The sequence below is a fragment of the Pongo pygmaeus genome, chromosome 2, assembly GCF_028885625.2.
Source record: "Pongo pygmaeus isolate AG05252 chromosome 2, NHGRI_mPonPyg2-v2.0_pri, whole genome shotgun sequence".
NCBI classification, from domain to species: Eukaryota; Metazoa; Chordata; class Mammalia; order Primates; family Hominidae; genus Pongo; species Pongo pygmaeus.
This window is the reverse complement of record NC_085930.1, coordinates 142855525-142873145: the sequence shown is the minus strand read 5'-3', so window position 1 is coordinate 142873145 and position 17621 is coordinate 142855525. Positions and strand designations below refer to the sequence as shown.

The following is a 17621-nucleotide window of genomic DNA, read 5'->3' as shown; positions in this document are numbered from 1 at the left end:
TGGCGATTCCTCAGGGATCTAGAACTAGAAATACCATTTGACCCAGCCATCCCATTACTGGGTATATACCCAAAGGACTATAAATCATGCTGCTATAAAGACACATGCACACGTATGTTTATTGTGGCACTATTCACAATAGCAAAGACTTGGAACCAACCCAAATGTCCAACAATGATAGACTGGATTAAGAAAATGTGGCATATATACACCATGGAATACTATGCAGCCATAAAAAATGATGAGTTCATGTCCTTTGTAGGGACATGGATGAAACTGGAAATCATCATTCTCAGTAAACTATCACAAGGACAAAAAACCAAACACCACATGTTCTCACTCATAGATGGGAATTGAACAATGAGAACACATGGACACAGGAAGGGGAACATCACACTCTGGGGACTGTTGTGGGGTGGGGGGAGGGGGGAGGGATAACATTAGGAGATATACCTAATGCTAAATGATGAGTTAATGGGTGCAGCACACCAGCATGGCACATGTATACATATGTAACTAACCTGCACATTGTGTACATGTACCCTAAAACTTAAAGTATAATAATAAAAGAATAATAATAATAATAATATAAAGCTGAGCATCATTTTATTTAATGAATAGAGCCTTTAAAAACAGAAAAACAAAACAATTTCTGTTCCTCTCAAAAAAGAATAAATGTTTGTTTTTATAAACTTGTGGACCCTTCTGTCACTCAGTCTTCTGTGAGTCAGTGGTCCCTGGCAACAAAATGATGTCTGATTCCTCTAACCCAAACATCGTTGTTGAAGAAATATGAAGAATATATAGATCTGCACTGTCTAGTATGGTAACTGCTAGCCACATGTGGCTTTTTAACTTTAAATTAATTACAGTGAAGTAAAATGAAAACATCACTTCCTCAGTTTTACTAACTACATTTCAGTAGCTTTAGTTGTACTTATATTTGAATGCTTAATAGCCACAGGTGACCAGTGGCTACTGTATTGGACAGTACTCTAGAGAACATTTTCGTCACTGCAGAAAGTTCTGTTGGACAGCACTGCTGCAGTATATTTTATGCACTGGTATGTTTTATGTATACCACTTGTGAGTGACTATTATACTCATTAGCCAAAAATTCTATTTAAAATCTTTTTTTCTTTCTTTTTTTTTTTAATCTTTGTAAAGGTACCCTTATCCAAGTTATCGCTTAAGCCAAAGCTTTTCATTCTTCTTTTTCTTTCTGCTTTGGTACAATCCATTAGTAAGGTCTGTTGACTTTTGTATTAATCAGAAACCACCAACCCTTTTATTAAAATTATTTATTTATTGAAGAAATTATATCATTTGTCCCATAGAATTTCCCACATTCTGCATCTTCCTGAAATCATTGAACATTTTTTTTTTTTTCTAAACTGGCAGGTAGATTTCGTACTTGATTAGATTTAGAACCAACTCTTTTGGTAAGAATAGTCCATAGATGGTCTGTCGCCCACGCTGGAGTACAGTGGAGCGATCTTGACTCACTGCAACCTCTGCCTCCCAGGTGCAAGCGATTCTCATGCCTCAGCCTCCCAAGTAGCTGGGACTATAGGTGCCTGCCACCATGCCCGGCTAATTTTTGTATTTTTAGTAGAGGCGGGGTTTCACCATATTGGCCAGGGTGGTCTCAAACTCCTGACCTCAAGGTGATCCACCTGCCTTGGCCTCCCGAAGTGCTGGGATTACAGGCGTGAGCCATAACACCTGGCCTAAAATATTTTTTTAAAACTACAACAAAAACATCAAAAAAATTATGTGAACTTCCACCAATATGCTACTGGTAACTGATCTTACCAAAGAATGGGCACATGGAAAGAACAGAATAGTTATTTGTGTATATTGGGTCACAAAGCAGTCATATTTGTTTAAAAAGCTAAATGTGCTTTTTGTTTTTATTTCAGATGATCCTGTACATGCAGCTCCAACCACTTCTACGCGTGTGTTTTATATTAGTGTAGGGGTTTGTTGTGCAGTAATATTTCTTGTAGCAATAATATTAGCTGTTTTGCACCTTCATAGTATGAAAAGGATTGAACTGGATGACAGGTATTGTACATATTTTGGGAAAGAAAAAAATGAAAGCAGTTATTTGTATATATGTGGGAGCCCATACACATCGGTGCGCAGTGGTGCAGGGGAAGGAGGGAGGATGACTAAGCCCCAGCCAAAGGAAAAATAAGATGACCTAATCACTGTCTCTGGTTTCTCTGATTTTATTTTTATTTTTTAAAAATTAAGAAGTCAGAAATTGGTTTTTTGTTGTTGGGGAAGAAGTGGAGAACAAGTATGTTTTTTCTATTCCCTTTGACATGACTCTACCTCAGACCATTGCCTTTTCAAAATAGCCCTGTTTCTTCCTTCTAGCACTTGCCTTCATCATTCTCCCTTCCTCTCTTCCTCCCTCCATCCATCAAGTAAACATGTATTGAGCACCTGCTCTGATTTAAACCATTGGTTCTCAACCTGGTTACACATTAGAGTCAAGGAGAAGCTTTTAAAACATACTAGTATTTGGGTCCACCTTCCAGAGATTTCGATGCAGTTGGTTTGTGGTAGTATTTGGGGATCAGTATTTTTCATAAAGCTTCCTGGATGATTCTAATGTACAGCCAGTTTGAGATATACTGGGTTATATACTATGCTAAGTGCTGGGAACAGAAAGAAATAATGATATACTTCATAGTTTCAAGATTTTAATCTTTTACATTAACCTGTAATTATAAAAGTATGTAATTTGATGACTGTGATATGTATAGTAAAATGTGTGAATACAAAAGGTGCTTGTCCAGCCTCAGTGAGTCAGAGATGACAAGGAGGACATTATAGTCAAGTTAGGGTGAGAGGTACAGATGGAATGATAGGTTTATTTTCATAACAAACACTTCTTACTTCCCTCCTCTGTGATTCCCAGTTGCTGACTGAAGATATGCCCCAGCTTTGTGACGTCTTTGAAAGCCCTCCTTTATGTGGAGATGTATCATCCATACTCTTTGAACCTTTTCTCCTCTTATTGCTGTATCCTTACTTGCGCTCCAGTCAAATGATTACTTATTCCTCACTTTTGTCCCACACTTTCCCCTTCAGGACTTCTGTTCATGCTTTCTTCTTCCCCCAGGCCTCCATGCATTTTCCACCAGTCCAAACTTGGTCTGTTCTTCAAATTCCAGCTCCATTGCTGTCTCTTTCATGAAGTCTTTTCTAAGCCTCCCAAACACCCCTTTCTCTTTGTCTCTGTCTCTGTCTCTCATGTAGCAGTTATTGCACTTGTTATTCTATAATTTTTTGTGTAATTGTCTTACCTTTAGAATGTAAGCTTTTTCCAGTTAGGGAGCAGTGTGTCTTACTCATTGTTGAGTCACCAGTCCTAATTAGTCTTAACATGCAGCTGGGAAGCATATTTGTGGCATAAGAATATGAAGGGGAAGGGAGCTGGTTGGATTCAGTACCTGCCCCCTTAGTACTCTGTCCCCACTGTTTTATTTTCTATTTCTGTGTGGAGAAAGAAGAGAAAAGGGATACGAATGAAAAGGAAGTACATATATGATTTGTTTCAGAATATGTTTTGTGTACATGGTGGTGGTGAAGTTAGGTTCAAGATTTTACAGGGGAAGAAATGGCATTGGAAGCAATTGAGGGAACATTTTGATAGGACTTTGAGAGAGGATACAGGTAGAGAGGTGACTGAAGAGCATGACATTTGGAAGTCAGTCTTAATACACCCAGAGAGTTGCATTTTCCTTGAATGCTTGCATGTGTGCTGGGGCTGTGAGCCCACATAGGCCAGAATTTTGCAATAACTTTCAGATTCCATGGGGCGTCTACCTCTGCCTGCTGAAATAATTAGTTACCATCCATGAATTGGTGTTCCAGTTCTCTGTAGTTTTCGGGCAAAAGTTTCCAGACATTACCTGAGTAAAACCAGCTTATATTATCACATGTTTTCAGAGCATAGTCTAGTGGTCTAGAGCCAGACCATCTCTGTTTGAAGCCTGGCTATTGTGTTTACTAGTTTTATAGGCTACATGGAGTAAGTTATATAGCCTAGTGTGTCTCAGTTCTCCTCTGTAAAGCAGAAACACACACCTAGTAGGTATGTTGTGAGGTTTTAATGAAATACAGTAAGCTCTTAAAACAGCCCTACATATAGTAAATGGCATTTTATGAAGTTTTTAATAAAGTTGCAGTATGCTAGTATGTCCAGAATTGGTTCCTCCTGGTGGGTTCTTGGTCTCGCTGACTTCAAGAATGAAGCTGCGGACTCTCGTGGTGAGTGTTACAGTTCTTAAAGATAGTGTGTCTGGAGTTTGTTCCTTCAGATGTTCAGATGTGTCCGGAGTTTCTTCCCTTCTGGTGGGTTCATGGTCTCACTGACTTCAGGAGTGAAGCCGAAGACCTTCGCAGTGAGTGTAATATCTCTTAAAGGTGGTGCATCCGGAGTTGTTCATTCCTCCTGGTGGGTTCGTGGTCTCGCTGGCTTTAGGAGTGAAGCTGCAGACCTTCGCGGTGTTACAGCTCATAAAGATAGTGCAGACCCAAAGAGTGAGCAGCAGCAAGATTTATTGTGAAGAGCGAAAGAACAAAGCTTCCACAGCGTGGAAGGGGACCCAAGCGGGGTGCCGCTGCTGGCTTGGGTGGCCTGCTTTTTTTCCCTTATTTGGCCCCACCCACATCCTACTGATTGGTCCATTTTACAGAGAGTTGATTGGCCCATTTTACACAGTGCTGATTGGTCCATTTTACAGAGTGCTGATTGGTCTGTTTTACAGAGTGCTGATTGGTCTGTTTTTACAGAGTGCTGATTGGTGCATTTACAAACCTTTAGCTAGACACAGAGTGCTGATTGGTGCATTTACAATCCTTTAGCTAGGCAGAAAAGTTCTCCAAGTCCCCTACCCGATTAGCTAGACACAGAGCACTGATTGGTGTGTTTACAAACCTTTAACTAGACACAGAGTGCTGATTGGTGCATTTACAATCCTTTAGCTAGACAGAAGAGTTCGCCAAGTCCCCACCCGGCCCAGAAGCCCTGCCGGCTTCACCTCTCACTAGTAGTGATGGACAAAGTTCTTCTGCCCTTTCCTGTCCTATAAATAATTATTTATTACTTGCCAAGCAAGCTAACAGTGGTGACCAGAAAGCTCCCATCCAGTTATCCAACAGCATTTAAGAGACATTTGCTGCTTCTCTCTCTGCATAGGGGCCACTGGGATTACCATTTATTGAGTGTTTTCTGTTTACCAGTACTGTACCAGGTACTTTATATGTATTATCTTAACACAGCCACCTAGAAATAGGCTTGAAGAGATTAAATAACTTTTTCAGGATTGCTCTTCTAGGAGCAGGGCAGAGCAGGTGGGACTCAGTGTTGTAATAACTATGTGTTAATAATCCACTATTGTCATTGTATAAAGCACTTGCTGTGTGCCAGGCACTGTTCCCTGTGCTTTACGTTCATGAACTCCGTTAATCCTCACACAGTCTGGTGAGGTTGGATGGAGCCCATGGCTCCGTGGAATTCGTTAGAAAGGGATGATAGTGTTCTTCCATTCCAGGCACTTAGGAGCCACTGCTTGTTATAAACAGATCTCCTTAGAGGCAGAGAATTAACACTGCCTGAGATGTGCTCATGCCAGGGCAGTTGGAGCTCATGTGTGTGGCTTTCCCTCTCCCAACACTGCAAATTGATCTTTTCAGTCTCTGTGTTATGCCTGATGAGTCTGTCCTGGATAGGCAGAGCTTCTCTTTACATTCACCCTGAAGTCCTGCAGAGGGGTTGGTCTGCAGCGTGTCTCTACTGTAGTCTTTCCCTATTAGTTTGTGACTGTGGGAAAGTTTATTACTCCTTTGTGGGATGCTTGAACTTGTTATCTGGCAGCATCTTCATTTTTCTCTTCCAGTTTCCATTATCCCCACCACCGCCCCCATGCCATTACTGGTGACAGAGTTTCCCTTTAAAATCTTTGATTTTATATCTAATGCCTAACTGTCTGACACATAGTAAAATACTCAGTAACTATTTGGTTGAATAACCAATGAATAGAGGGAGGAAAAAAACCATTTTGTTTTACCAATCATTCTTTGCTTTTTTCACAACAGTTTGTGTCAAAAATGACCATTCTGTCTGGTTTATGTTTTCTGTCCCAGGGAAGTGTGGTTTTCTCTGTTCGTTGATTGACTCAGTGTTAATTGAGCTGTCACTGGGGCTCACTCTGGCCCACTTGCAGCTTATTGTGCCAGGTACTGGCTTAAGTGCTGGGGAAGGAGAGGTGAATAAACAGGCACTTGTCCTGCCTTTGTGGAGTTTATAGTCTGGTTGGGTGAGACAGATATTAAACAAAAAAAATCCCTACTGGAATGTAGAGGTCACAATCTTTGTCTGTTGCATTCATTGCTGTATCTCTAGCACCCAGTACAGTACCTGACATGTAGTAGATACTTAATAAATATTTGTGGAATGAATGGATGAAGTGGAGTTACAGAGAAAAATAGAAAAGTACAAATTGTAATAAGTGTTTTGAAGGAAAATTATGATCTTTCCCAAAGTTCTGACTTCATTCTAAGACAGGGTTAGTATCTCCATACATAATTTTACTTGCTTTTGAAAATCAAATGAGATAATCTATTTAGATTGATAATTTATTTAGACTGGCTATAAGCTATTAAGTGCTAGCAAATATACATTTTAATCTCATTTTCCACCTCTTGTGATACAGCTATGTAGGTGTTGACCTTAATGGATGTCAGGGATAGGTCCCTAATTGCTTCTTGCTTCTCTCATAACAGTAAGTTGTGGATTCAAAAAAAATTTCATTCTGACCACTTAGCATAGTGCTTTGCTTATTTTAGGGACCCACTTAATATCTGTTGAGGGAATGAAAAATTGACATAGATGTCCCTGTAACACCTTTGTGTGTCTACAGTCTTTTCAAAAATTCTGAGGTAGCACAAGAGTGCCACCTACTGTTCAGTTAATGGAGAGACTGTGTCTGTGCGCTTAGTCATCAGTGATGTTGGTTGCAGATAATAGTTAAGAAGTACTTTCACATATCTCATACAATTTGAGCCTCACAAAAATCCTGTGAGGTAGATTATCTTAATCCCATTTATTTCCTTCCCTTTTGAGGATGGTAATGCTCCTCTTCCCTCCCCATTATTGAAGTCTGGACTTCTAACAGCTTTGATATCTGGTTTGATTTTTGAGTGGTACTCAACTGTAAAAGAGAGTCCTGTAATTCCTTTTTGTTCTAACGACTGGAGATGCATAATATTCACATAATTAATATAACTATAGTAGTATACTATAAATTAGTAACAATAATTTTTGAAGATATGTTTGAGGGCCAGGCAATAAATGCTTTACTTATTTATTTTTCATGTAATTGTTTTAGCAATCTTATCAGAGGATAGTGTTATGCACACTCTGTCCACAGGGAATTTGAGGTTCCAGAGGATTAAATAGTTTGTCCTAGGCCATACAGCTAGTAATCGATGATACTGGCAGTTCTGACTTCACGGTTTATGCTCTTCATCTCTTTTCTATATTGACCTATACCCACTGCATTATAAACTCATATAGATCAATTCTGTAATAACGTTGAGCCAAAGAAGCTCTTCCAGCACTCTGACCAGATGATAGCCTAATGAATCTTTATTATAGTCTCTTTGAGTTGCAAAGTATCTTTGCAGAGTTGCTGGGGAAACAGGGCTAACTGCAACATCACAAGAAGTATCAGGTTGGTGCAGTAATTGCAGTTTTTGTCATTAAAAGCAATGGCGAAAACTGCAATTTGCAATTACTTTTGCACCAATCTAATAGATAACCTAAAATGATGGACATCAGGGAAGGCATGCTGGGGGGGCATTTCATTAGGCAAACATGTATCTTGAGATCTATGGTTGTGCTGAGCAGAATGGCTTGCATATTATAAGTGCTCTCCAAATGTTTATTGCAGGACATTTCTATCTTAATTTTTGCTATGACTTTCTACAGGTGTTTGGTTACAATAGCAGATAGTAGTATATTGTATTATTGGCCATAGAAAGGCTACATAAAGACTTACAGTCCTCATTGCCTGGATGTTATATATTTACATTTTTCAGATTTGTGTATGGGCTCTTGAAATTGATAAACATTCTTATATAAATGTTATAGATTACATAGCAGCCCTTTGTCATTGTGTGTGTGTGTGTGTGTGTGTGTGTGTGTGTGTGTGTGTGTGTGTTTTGTTTCAGAGAGAGGGTCTCACTGTGTTGCCCAGGCTGGCCTCAAACTCCTGGACTCAAGTGATCTGCCTAACTCAGCCTTCCAAATAGCTGCAGCTACAGGCTTCACACCACACTCAGCTTTATTATGTATTTTTTAAAATCACCAGTTTTTGAAAATACAGAATTATTATGTGGGAAGTGGTCAGTTAAAAGATTTTGCATATTAAGGAAAGTTGGAGACTCGATTGGGCACTGCTGATCCTGTAGCTAAGAGAGGCATTGAAAGACCTATCCTGCCATCTAGTTTCACCCTTCATGCTGAATTTCTGTTTCACGTCTCCACTGCTGCAAAATTATAAGAACTAAGGCAGTGAGACTGAAATGTACCCAAGAGACAAGGTTTCTCCCCACTGAAAAGACAAAACTACGTGCTTGAGCAGCATTACTTTGCAGTAATCTTGAACACAAGGTTTACAATTATTTGAACCTATCATCTTCTTAGTGTCCTGTATTATTTAGAGAATATGGTGTAATGTTTCAAGTACTAGAGATTTCCCAGAAGTTGGATAAAAAGGAGGGATTGGGGAAGTAGAAGAAGCAAAATGTATTGTGATTAAATAAACTTGAACCAAATTTGATACTTTTTTTTTTTTTTTTTGAGATAGAGTCTCACTTTATCACCCAGGCTGGAGTGCAGTGGCATAATCTTGACTCACTGCAAACTCCATCTCCCAGATTCAAGCGATTCTCCTGCCTCAGCCTCCCGAGTAACTGCGACTACAGGCATGCGTCACCATGCCCGGCTAATTTTGTACTTTTAGTAGAGACAGGGTTTCGCCATGTAGGCCATACTGGTGTCGAACTCCTGACCTCCGGTCATCTGTCCGCCTTGGCCTCCCAAAGTGTTGGGATTACAGGCATGAGCCACCGCACCTGGCCAATACTCCTTTCTAAGCTCCGAGCATGTTGGCACATTTGATTTGGTTTGCTTTTTCTTTATCTGTAGGCCATTTTATATTGGGCCATCATTGAAAGAGGCCTGTCCTTCTTCTTTTCTAAAAAGCAATCTAATTGAATGACATGGGCTCTTTTTTTGAGAGATGATGCATAGTTCCCTAACATATCTTTGTGTGAAGTTTAGGACAATTAGCTGAGGTGTCTGAGCACTAGTACCTACATTTCTGAATAATTTTGATAAGATGAACTCGCTTAATGATTTTGGAGATAGAAATGAAAGAAAAAATAGAGCTCTATAGGAGTTAGATTAAAATTTCAGTATGGAACATCATGAATTATTGTGATCTCCGTCAGGATTTTAGGCTGGTTATAATGGCTATGTGCATTTTGTATGTATGGAAAAAGGAAATTTCTCATTGAAACTGACTTGTCAAATATTTCTCTCAAAAATTGCAGCATTAGTGCCAGCAGTAGTTCCCAAGGGCTGTCTCAGCCATCCACCCAGACGACTCAGTATCTGAGAGCTGACACGCCCAACAATGCAACTCCTATCACCAGTAAGAGTTAATTTAATTCTAAAGCCAGTTTACTGAAGTTGTCTATGCTGCTTGCCAGTGGTCTTGCGTGGTTAGTGTACTTGTGGGACATGTTGTGTAAATCGTATCTAAAGTATGCAAAATTAGGTATGCTCTTCAACTTTGGCTTTCTAGAGCATTGAATGAAACATTCTAAAATTGAGGTATCAAAAATGAAATTTAAGTTTGCTAGAATTGGTGTGGCTTTGGGGAGATTTCCGTAGATTTATTATACTAAAAGGGCTACTAAGTCACTTCTATAGAAATTCAAAAGGAAGATTTTTCAGGTAACTATATGGAGTTAACTATTGAGCTGCATAAAGACAGAGACTTTACACTGTAGGAATTGTTTGATGGTCTTATGGGCCATGGTGAAGACTTTACATTGTTTTTTTTTATCATAATAGGAAATTAGCTACCACTGGAGAGTTGAGAATGTCGGATCTGATTTCCTTTTTTGGACTGGCATTTATTCTTTAGTAAAATAAGATTAAGAATATCTGTCCTTTACCCAGTGCCCTATTGTGGTTTTCCAGTACTGTCTCCCATGAAAAAGAACCAGGATTTTTTGGAGAAATGGCTGATTCCGGGTCTGGGTTAGGAAGTGAACAAGATAAGCCTGGGACATGTTACTGAGTCAGATATCAAGGAAATAGCTAAGACTTGAAGAGCTTCCACTGGCTAAAGATGGGACCATTTGGTCATCAAAATGAATAATGACTATAATGAATTAAAACGTAAAATGTGTAAAAATCCACAAATTTGTAATAATACCTTATTTAACAAAATTGTTCATTATGAGAGGTGACTAAGGCTCCAATGAATACCTTACTCTACCAACTGACTACATGAACTGTATTTCAGGGTAACCAGATGGTGGTGGTGGATGAGAGAAAATTTTTCTTTACAGATGATTCTCAGCTAATAAATGTGGAAGAAATTATATAATTATCACATGTGCAACTCCTGATAAAATAGTTGATTCAGAAAAAGACCATCAGTGATTAAAAGGAAAATGGGGAACTCTGCCATTGAGGGATCAGGCTGTTACCACCTGAATACACTGATGAACTCAGCATTACTAAAAGTAGGGGACCTAGGTATTTCGTACCCAAGGATATGATGTACCATTCATGGAGCATTCTTTTCTCTCCCTGCTGCACCCCCTACAAGTTAACCTGGATCTGATCAAGGTTATAGACCTGACTTACAGTTTATGGGAAATACTACTTGAAGAAGTAGAGGCCAAACATTTTCCAGGGTAGCCGACCCAGTTTCTTCAATAAGACAGTGGCAAGAAAAAAGGAGAGGAGAAGGCATTATACAGTAAACAAAATTTAAGGGAAATAATAATAGCAGCTACTCTTCCCACTAATGAAGAAAGAAATATATGCTTTTTAGGAAATACGATAGATGTGAAAGTAGTTTAAGCCACTCAGAAGAGGCACATCATTGCTTTTAATGTTTAAATATCAATCTTTGCTCATTAGAATGGATTCTTAATTGTTATATGTGACCTCAAAGAGGTAGGGAATTGTTGTTATATATGCTAAAATACTTTCTTAAAAAAGTCAAAGTGGCCGGGTGCGGTGGCTCACGCCAGTAATCCCACCACTTTGGGAGGCCGAGGCGGGCGGATCATGAGGTCAGGAGATCAAGACCATCCTGGCTAACAGTGAAACCCCATCTCTACTAAAAATACAAAAAATTAGCTGGGCGTGGTGGCTCATGCCTGTAGTCCCAGCTACTCGGGAGGCTGAGGCAGGAGAATAGTGTGAACCCAGGAGGTGGAGCTTGCAGTGAGCTGAGATCACGCCACTGCACTCCAGCCTAGGCAACAGAGTGAGACTCCGTCTCAAAAAAAAAAAAAAAAAAAAAAAGTCAAGGGAAATAAATTTATTTATCTTTTAAAAATTGTTGTCATCAATAAGAAATTTACTTGTTTGAAATTGTGGCCGTTACCTTAAGGCACTAGGTAATTTACTTACTACATATATATATACTAAAAACAAACACTTTTTAAAAAGGTCAATAGCAATACTTTTGTTTACAGATAGAAAAAGAGGAAGAAAAAAATATTTGAAGACATAGTAGCCAAGAATTTTCTAAGATAACAACACAACAGATTCACAGATCCAGGAAACTAAGAGAACTCCAGGTAGAATTAAACATAAACATTCACATGTACTCACACACCTAGACAGTCTGTCATAGTCAAACTGCTGCCAATCAGTGGTTTCAGGTGGTGTCAGTCTACATCCATTGTAAAGTTGCCCAAAACTTTTCATGTGGTTCTCCTGGCAACCATTGATGATCATTGCATAGGTCCACTAATTTTGGGGGGAGGTTTCTTCCCAATATCTGGAGATGCCATTCCAACTTCTACTTGCTAACACCAGATTTTCCTTTTATTCTAACATTTTTTTTCTTGAAGTGAAAACTAATTTGTGGCTGTAAATTCTGTTTTTACTGTCATTGAATTAAGAATGAGTGGGAATTAAGGGAACTTATTAAATTTGTATCTCACAATGGTTTTACTAGGATGTGGTAATACCAGAATAATTACATTGATTGTGTATTTTGTTTGAAAAAAGCCTTTTCAAACAAAATAACTTTTTGTTTGAAACTTTTTGTTTGTTTGTTCAAACAAAACAACTTTTCAAATGAAGAGATGTTTGAAAAAAATACTTTCAAACATCTCTTCATTTGAAAAGTTGGTTTGTTATGAGACTATATTAGAAAATCTTTTGGGAGAAAAACTGTCCATAAGAGGGATTAAATGAAATTTCCCAGATCAAAGCTTGTTTCATTTGGCTAAAAGGCAATTGAAGTGGTGGTCCTGGTAATACTATTTTTAGGATTTCTTGTTGCAGTTCAGAATTTTAACATTTTGGAGTAGCATTGTGGTGGGTGAGGAGACATTTCTTTTAACATTTAGTGTGGCCTTCAAATAACTCCCCTAGTTCATGTATATGCTTGTTTCCTTTTATGGTTCTTACACTCATTCCTGTGAATTGAGTCCTGAGGTTCTAACTGAACTAGTTGACCCCAATACCATAATAAGGGTATTTATATTGCTTGGTTTGGCTTTGTTGGCTCCTTAGGTTATCCTACCTTGCGGATAGAGAAGAACGACTTGAGAAGTGTCACTCTTTTGGAGGCCAAAGCCAAAGTGAAGGATATAGCAATATCCAGAGAGAGGATAACTCTAAAAGATGTACTCCAAGAAGGTATTTATTATCTCAAAGTCAGTTTTTTAAGTATGATTTAATGTTACCACTATAGACACTTTTTTCAAAAATTTAAAAAATTTCATCTCATTTTGTGTCTAAGATAAGGATAGGAAGCAGTGTATGGTTTTTCTTTTATAAAAATTATTTTCATTTGCTCCTATACTTGAATGGGCCTTGTACAACTTTGGTGCAGTTCTTGATTTTCAAGTATATTAAAGCATGTATATTATTGTTGGCTATATTTAAGGTGTATTCTCTGTTTAGTTTTTATTTAAAATGACCACTACCTGGCAGGTCTCTCTGAGATATTCTAAGTTACTTTCTCTCTGACGGATAACTTGGGGGTTGTAGCGGAAGGAATGGACATGGGCTTTGGTTTTGGTCCTAAGTTCCAATCCCACATTTTATTCTCTGTGTGACTTTGGAGAAATCACGTAATGTCTTCAGTCTCCAGTTCCCTCTTCTATAAATTTGGACTGCGTTGTCATCTCTTAGACTAGTTATAAAGATGAGATGAAATTAGGTACAGTAAATGAATGAACACATAATAGTGTTTGCCAGGTATTAGTATGCCTACCTTCCCCCTCCCTGGGCCTTGCTTTCCTTTTTGAATTGGAGGGTATTGATTAGGGAGATGCTGAAAGAAGAGGACAGAAATTAATAATAAAATACTGCACTGAGCTCTTCATGTTGTTAAATAGAGAATTACTTTTTTACCTCTGCTGTAATTCAGTTTGGAATGCTTTGGATACTTATGAGTCCTCCTTATGTATTCCTTTGCTGGTTGGGACACATTTAGGTCAATCACAGCTAAGTCAGGTACTTAAACTGTCCCCAGTAGCAAATGGTAATTAATGGAAGCAGATTTTCTGGTATGTCTTAAAATGCATGATTGCCACTTGTTAATAGTTGACTGTTTTCTAAGCATAACTAGTTTGCAGATCTTTTTGCAATCTGAAGAGAGTAAGTAGACCAGGTAACATTTTCTAAAGAATAAAAAAAAGAGAGATCAATTAATAATGTTATATTTGCAGTTTCTTTTGGTCTCTGAATGGGATAGAATAGGCAACCTGTTGTAGTGGTGTGATTTGAGAAGAAGGAATTCTGAACCAGGTAGAGTTTTTCTTTATTGGTCTTTTCAGGCCCATAGTAGTTTATTTTTAAATTCTTTTGATTTCAGAAAAGAAAATATGGTGGCTGATTAACATTTAAAAAGGTGGTCAGGTTCACTGGAAATCTGATAAATGCAAAGAAAACAATAGTTACATGCGATTTTTTTTTTTTACGTTAGTTTGTGAAAAAGTAAAAAGATAATTTCTAGGTTGATGGGTATGGAGGAACACACGTTCTTTTACATTGCTGGTAGGAATGTGAATTGCTGTAACATTGTGGTAAAGTAATATGTACATACATATTTTTGTGTATGTTCCTTACTTCCATTGTTTTTAAGTATATGTAAATCTGTGTTTGGGAGTAATATTTAAAAATGGGACTAGGTACTGGGAAGAGGAGACAGGAGGTTTTGCAGTGCTGCAGTGCAAGAGAGTTAAGAAGCTCAGTCAACAAGGTGAACTTGGGTGGAGAGAGAAGGGAAAACCTTTGTGAGGAAGACAGGTCAGGATGTGTAGCTCTATGTATTGACTAGAGTGTTTGAAGATATTTACTCAGCTTCAAGCAAAATGTCTTAAATGAAGATTATCCAAAGTCTTTTCTGCCTTGAGCATACAAGTTACTCTGTCTCTAGGCCACAGTGAAACCTGATACATGGATACTCTAGGGCTACAGTAATGTTATTGATCACATATGCCCTTGTTATTTTTGTTTTATGTCATATTGTGCCAGAAAGTTTGGTACTATAATTTTATGAAGGTTGTATGATCTCATTAATTATTACTTCTCCTTTTAGGTACTTTTGGGCGTATTTTCCATGGGATTTTAATAGATGAAAAAGATCCAAATAAAGAAAAACAAGCATTTGTCAAAACAGTTAAAGGTAGGATCTTTTTTCCATAGTATTTCCATGATGCTCTTCTGTCTCAGGTGGCTCATGCCAGCAAAATTCTGTCTTAGTTTCCCAGTGTGTGCCAGACCTTTAAAATCAGTCCATGTTAATTTAGCTGAAAACAATAATTGTCTTATATGAGCCTAATTGTTTTGGAAATTTGGGTTGTTCTCATTAAGTATAGAGAAACAGAAGTCTGTTAAATTAAGACATGAGACATCTATTAGATATTACTCAGTTAATTGCAAGTCAAACTGCATCCACTTGATTTCATTGTTACTATGTTTAATGTTGGTATACTTTTGCAGGTATAGCCATAGTTGGAATTGCTGGCCTAAGGGTGTGTACATTTAAAATTTTAATAGAGCCCAGGTGCAATGGCTCACGCCTGTAATCCCAGCACTTTGGGAGGCCGAGGTGGCCAGATCACCTGAAGTCAGGAGTTCGAGACCAGCCTGGCCAGCATGGTGAAACCCCCGTCTCTGCTAAGACTACAAAAATTAGCCGGGCGTGGTGGCTCACGCCTGTAATCCCAGCTACTCAGAAGGCTGAGGCGTGAGAATTGCTCGAACCCGGGAGGCGGAGGATGCAATGAGCCGAGATCATGCCACTGCACTCCAGCCTGGGCGACAGAGACTCTGTCTCAAAAAAAAAAAAAAAAAAAAAAAAAAAATATTGTTAGATTGTTCTCTAAAAGATAGCACTGGTTTATATTGTCATGAATGGAATAACTGTTTTCACATATTCTTCTTTTGGGCCAGCATTTGAAATGTGATGCCTAATTTTTAATTTATTGATGTGTATAAGTTATTTAATTAAAGATTCCCTATCAAGATACTACAGTGTTATTTATGCAGGCATATGGCTTATTTCCTATTACTGGTAGATTAGCAAGACTTTAAAAAATACTAGAATTTTAATTACTTACAACAGATACTTGTGAAAGCTTAAATAGTTCTGAATTAACAGCTGGGTGCAGTGGCTTATAATTGTAATCCCAATGCTTTGAGAGGCTAAGGCAGGAGGATTGCTTGAGCCCATAAGTTCAAGATCAGCCTGGGCAATATAGCAAGACCCCCGTCTCTACAAAAAATAATAAAAAAAATTAGCTGGGTGTGATAGCATATGCCTGTAGTCCCAGCTACTCAGGAAGATGAGGCAGGAGGATTGCTTGAGCCCAGGAATTCAAGGCTGCAGTGACCCCTGATCATACCACTGTACTCCAGCCTAGGTGACAGAGCAAGATCCTGTTTTAATTTTTAAAAATGATAATAATAATTCTGAGGTAAGTCTTATAATTATCTAGAGAGAAAGAAAAATGTGATAATTTATAGGGTGCTTAATGTCTATCAGGTCTGATGTAAATTGAGAAGACATGGTAATAATATCTAAAAACAAATTTAGCACTTTCCCTTCAGAAACTGAAGGGAAGATTAAATTGAGTTTTATGAGTAGAAAGTGATAAAATTTTACACAGTTTATGAAGTTAATTTATAAGAACTGTTTCTAAATTTACTTAAAGGAATACATGGAAAGTATGAAGGGTTTATGTTTATTGGTTGTGAAAAGTTGGGTTGTACCAATCTAACAAAAAATCTTTGGAATTGCTTTTAATTGAACAAAATTGTTTGTTTAAGGCCGCTACAAATACATCCATACACACACACCTCTTTAATACTTTCTAAACAAGTGGTTTAAGTTACTGTATCATTCAATATTTATTTTATTCATTCACCCCTTCCCAGCACCAAAAACACTTTTAAAGGGTAATATTTATGTGTTAGGTCCATCCTTTCTTGTCCTTTTGGCTAAGACCAAGTGTAAGTTAGGTCCCAGTAGGTTTTCTGACTAGGAGAGTTTACATATTACTTTTTGTAAATGTAAAATTTGAACCATAAGGTTATTAAACAACAGCCTTTTGTTACTCTTTTCTCATTTTTTTTTTTTTAAGGAAACTCCTTAATTCAAATATTTCTTCCAGGGTTTGTAAGTATTCTATAGACTGTGTGGAACTGGGCTATTATTGACTTGTTCTGAATTAAGGAAGGAGGTTTTTATACAAAATTGGTTTGATTTAGGGTTGGAAGGGGAGATAAAAGGAAATAATAGTGATAAGAAAACACAATGAGTATACTTGGACTGTTTCACAAGATAAGGCTTCTCTTTCCGTATGTGCTTGACTTGTAGTCACTGGTTGTTTCTCTGCTTTACCACTGTAATTATAATGTTCTCTGTGAGCTGTGCGGAAATAAGAGAAAGCACAGTGAGTCCTTACCGGGGACAGAGGGGAAGTGCATTGACCAGGATACTTGCCTCAAATTTGTTAGAGAGAGAGCGCCACATGACTGTCTCTGAGATTGATTATTTTGGAATGCTGTTTTTATGGTTTTAGTTGTAGCCACATAGAGCTGACCAAGGTCTTTCACAAATCTGTATGCTTTGTTACATGTTGCACAATTAGAAGTGTAGCATAAAATTAAAAAAAAGTGTTTTAGAAAGCACTGACCTTTGCCTTTAGGCATAAGCAGAAAATTGGAGTTTGGCTTTTAAAAATTTTCATAATTTTATACAGAGACTTCATAGATACTCCAGTATAAATTTCCAGAGATTGAAATTAGCAACCCGAAT

General features: G+C 38.0%; 1 protein-coding gene across 2 annotated transcripts in view; it reads left to right on the top strand.

Moving 5' to 3' along the window:
• The window catches only part of RYK (receptor like tyrosine kinase), a 94044-nt gene that overhangs the window by 47264 nt on the left and 29159 nt on the right, over positions 1 to 17621 (top strand). The window contains exons 6-9 of one of the 2 annotated variants that reach the window (XM_054482083.2): positions 1923 to 2067; positions 9640 to 9740; positions 12863 to 12988; positions 14898 to 14984. In XM_054482083.2, the coding sequence (XP_054338058.1) occupies positions 1923 to 2067; positions 9640 to 9740; positions 12863 to 12988; positions 14898 to 14984 (459 nt within the window). Of the gene's footprint in view, positions 1 to 1922; positions 2068 to 9639; positions 9742 to 12854; positions 12989 to 14897; positions 14985 to 17621 lie in introns of both variants that reach the window. The other variant, XM_054482082.2, reaches the window with a different exon arrangement.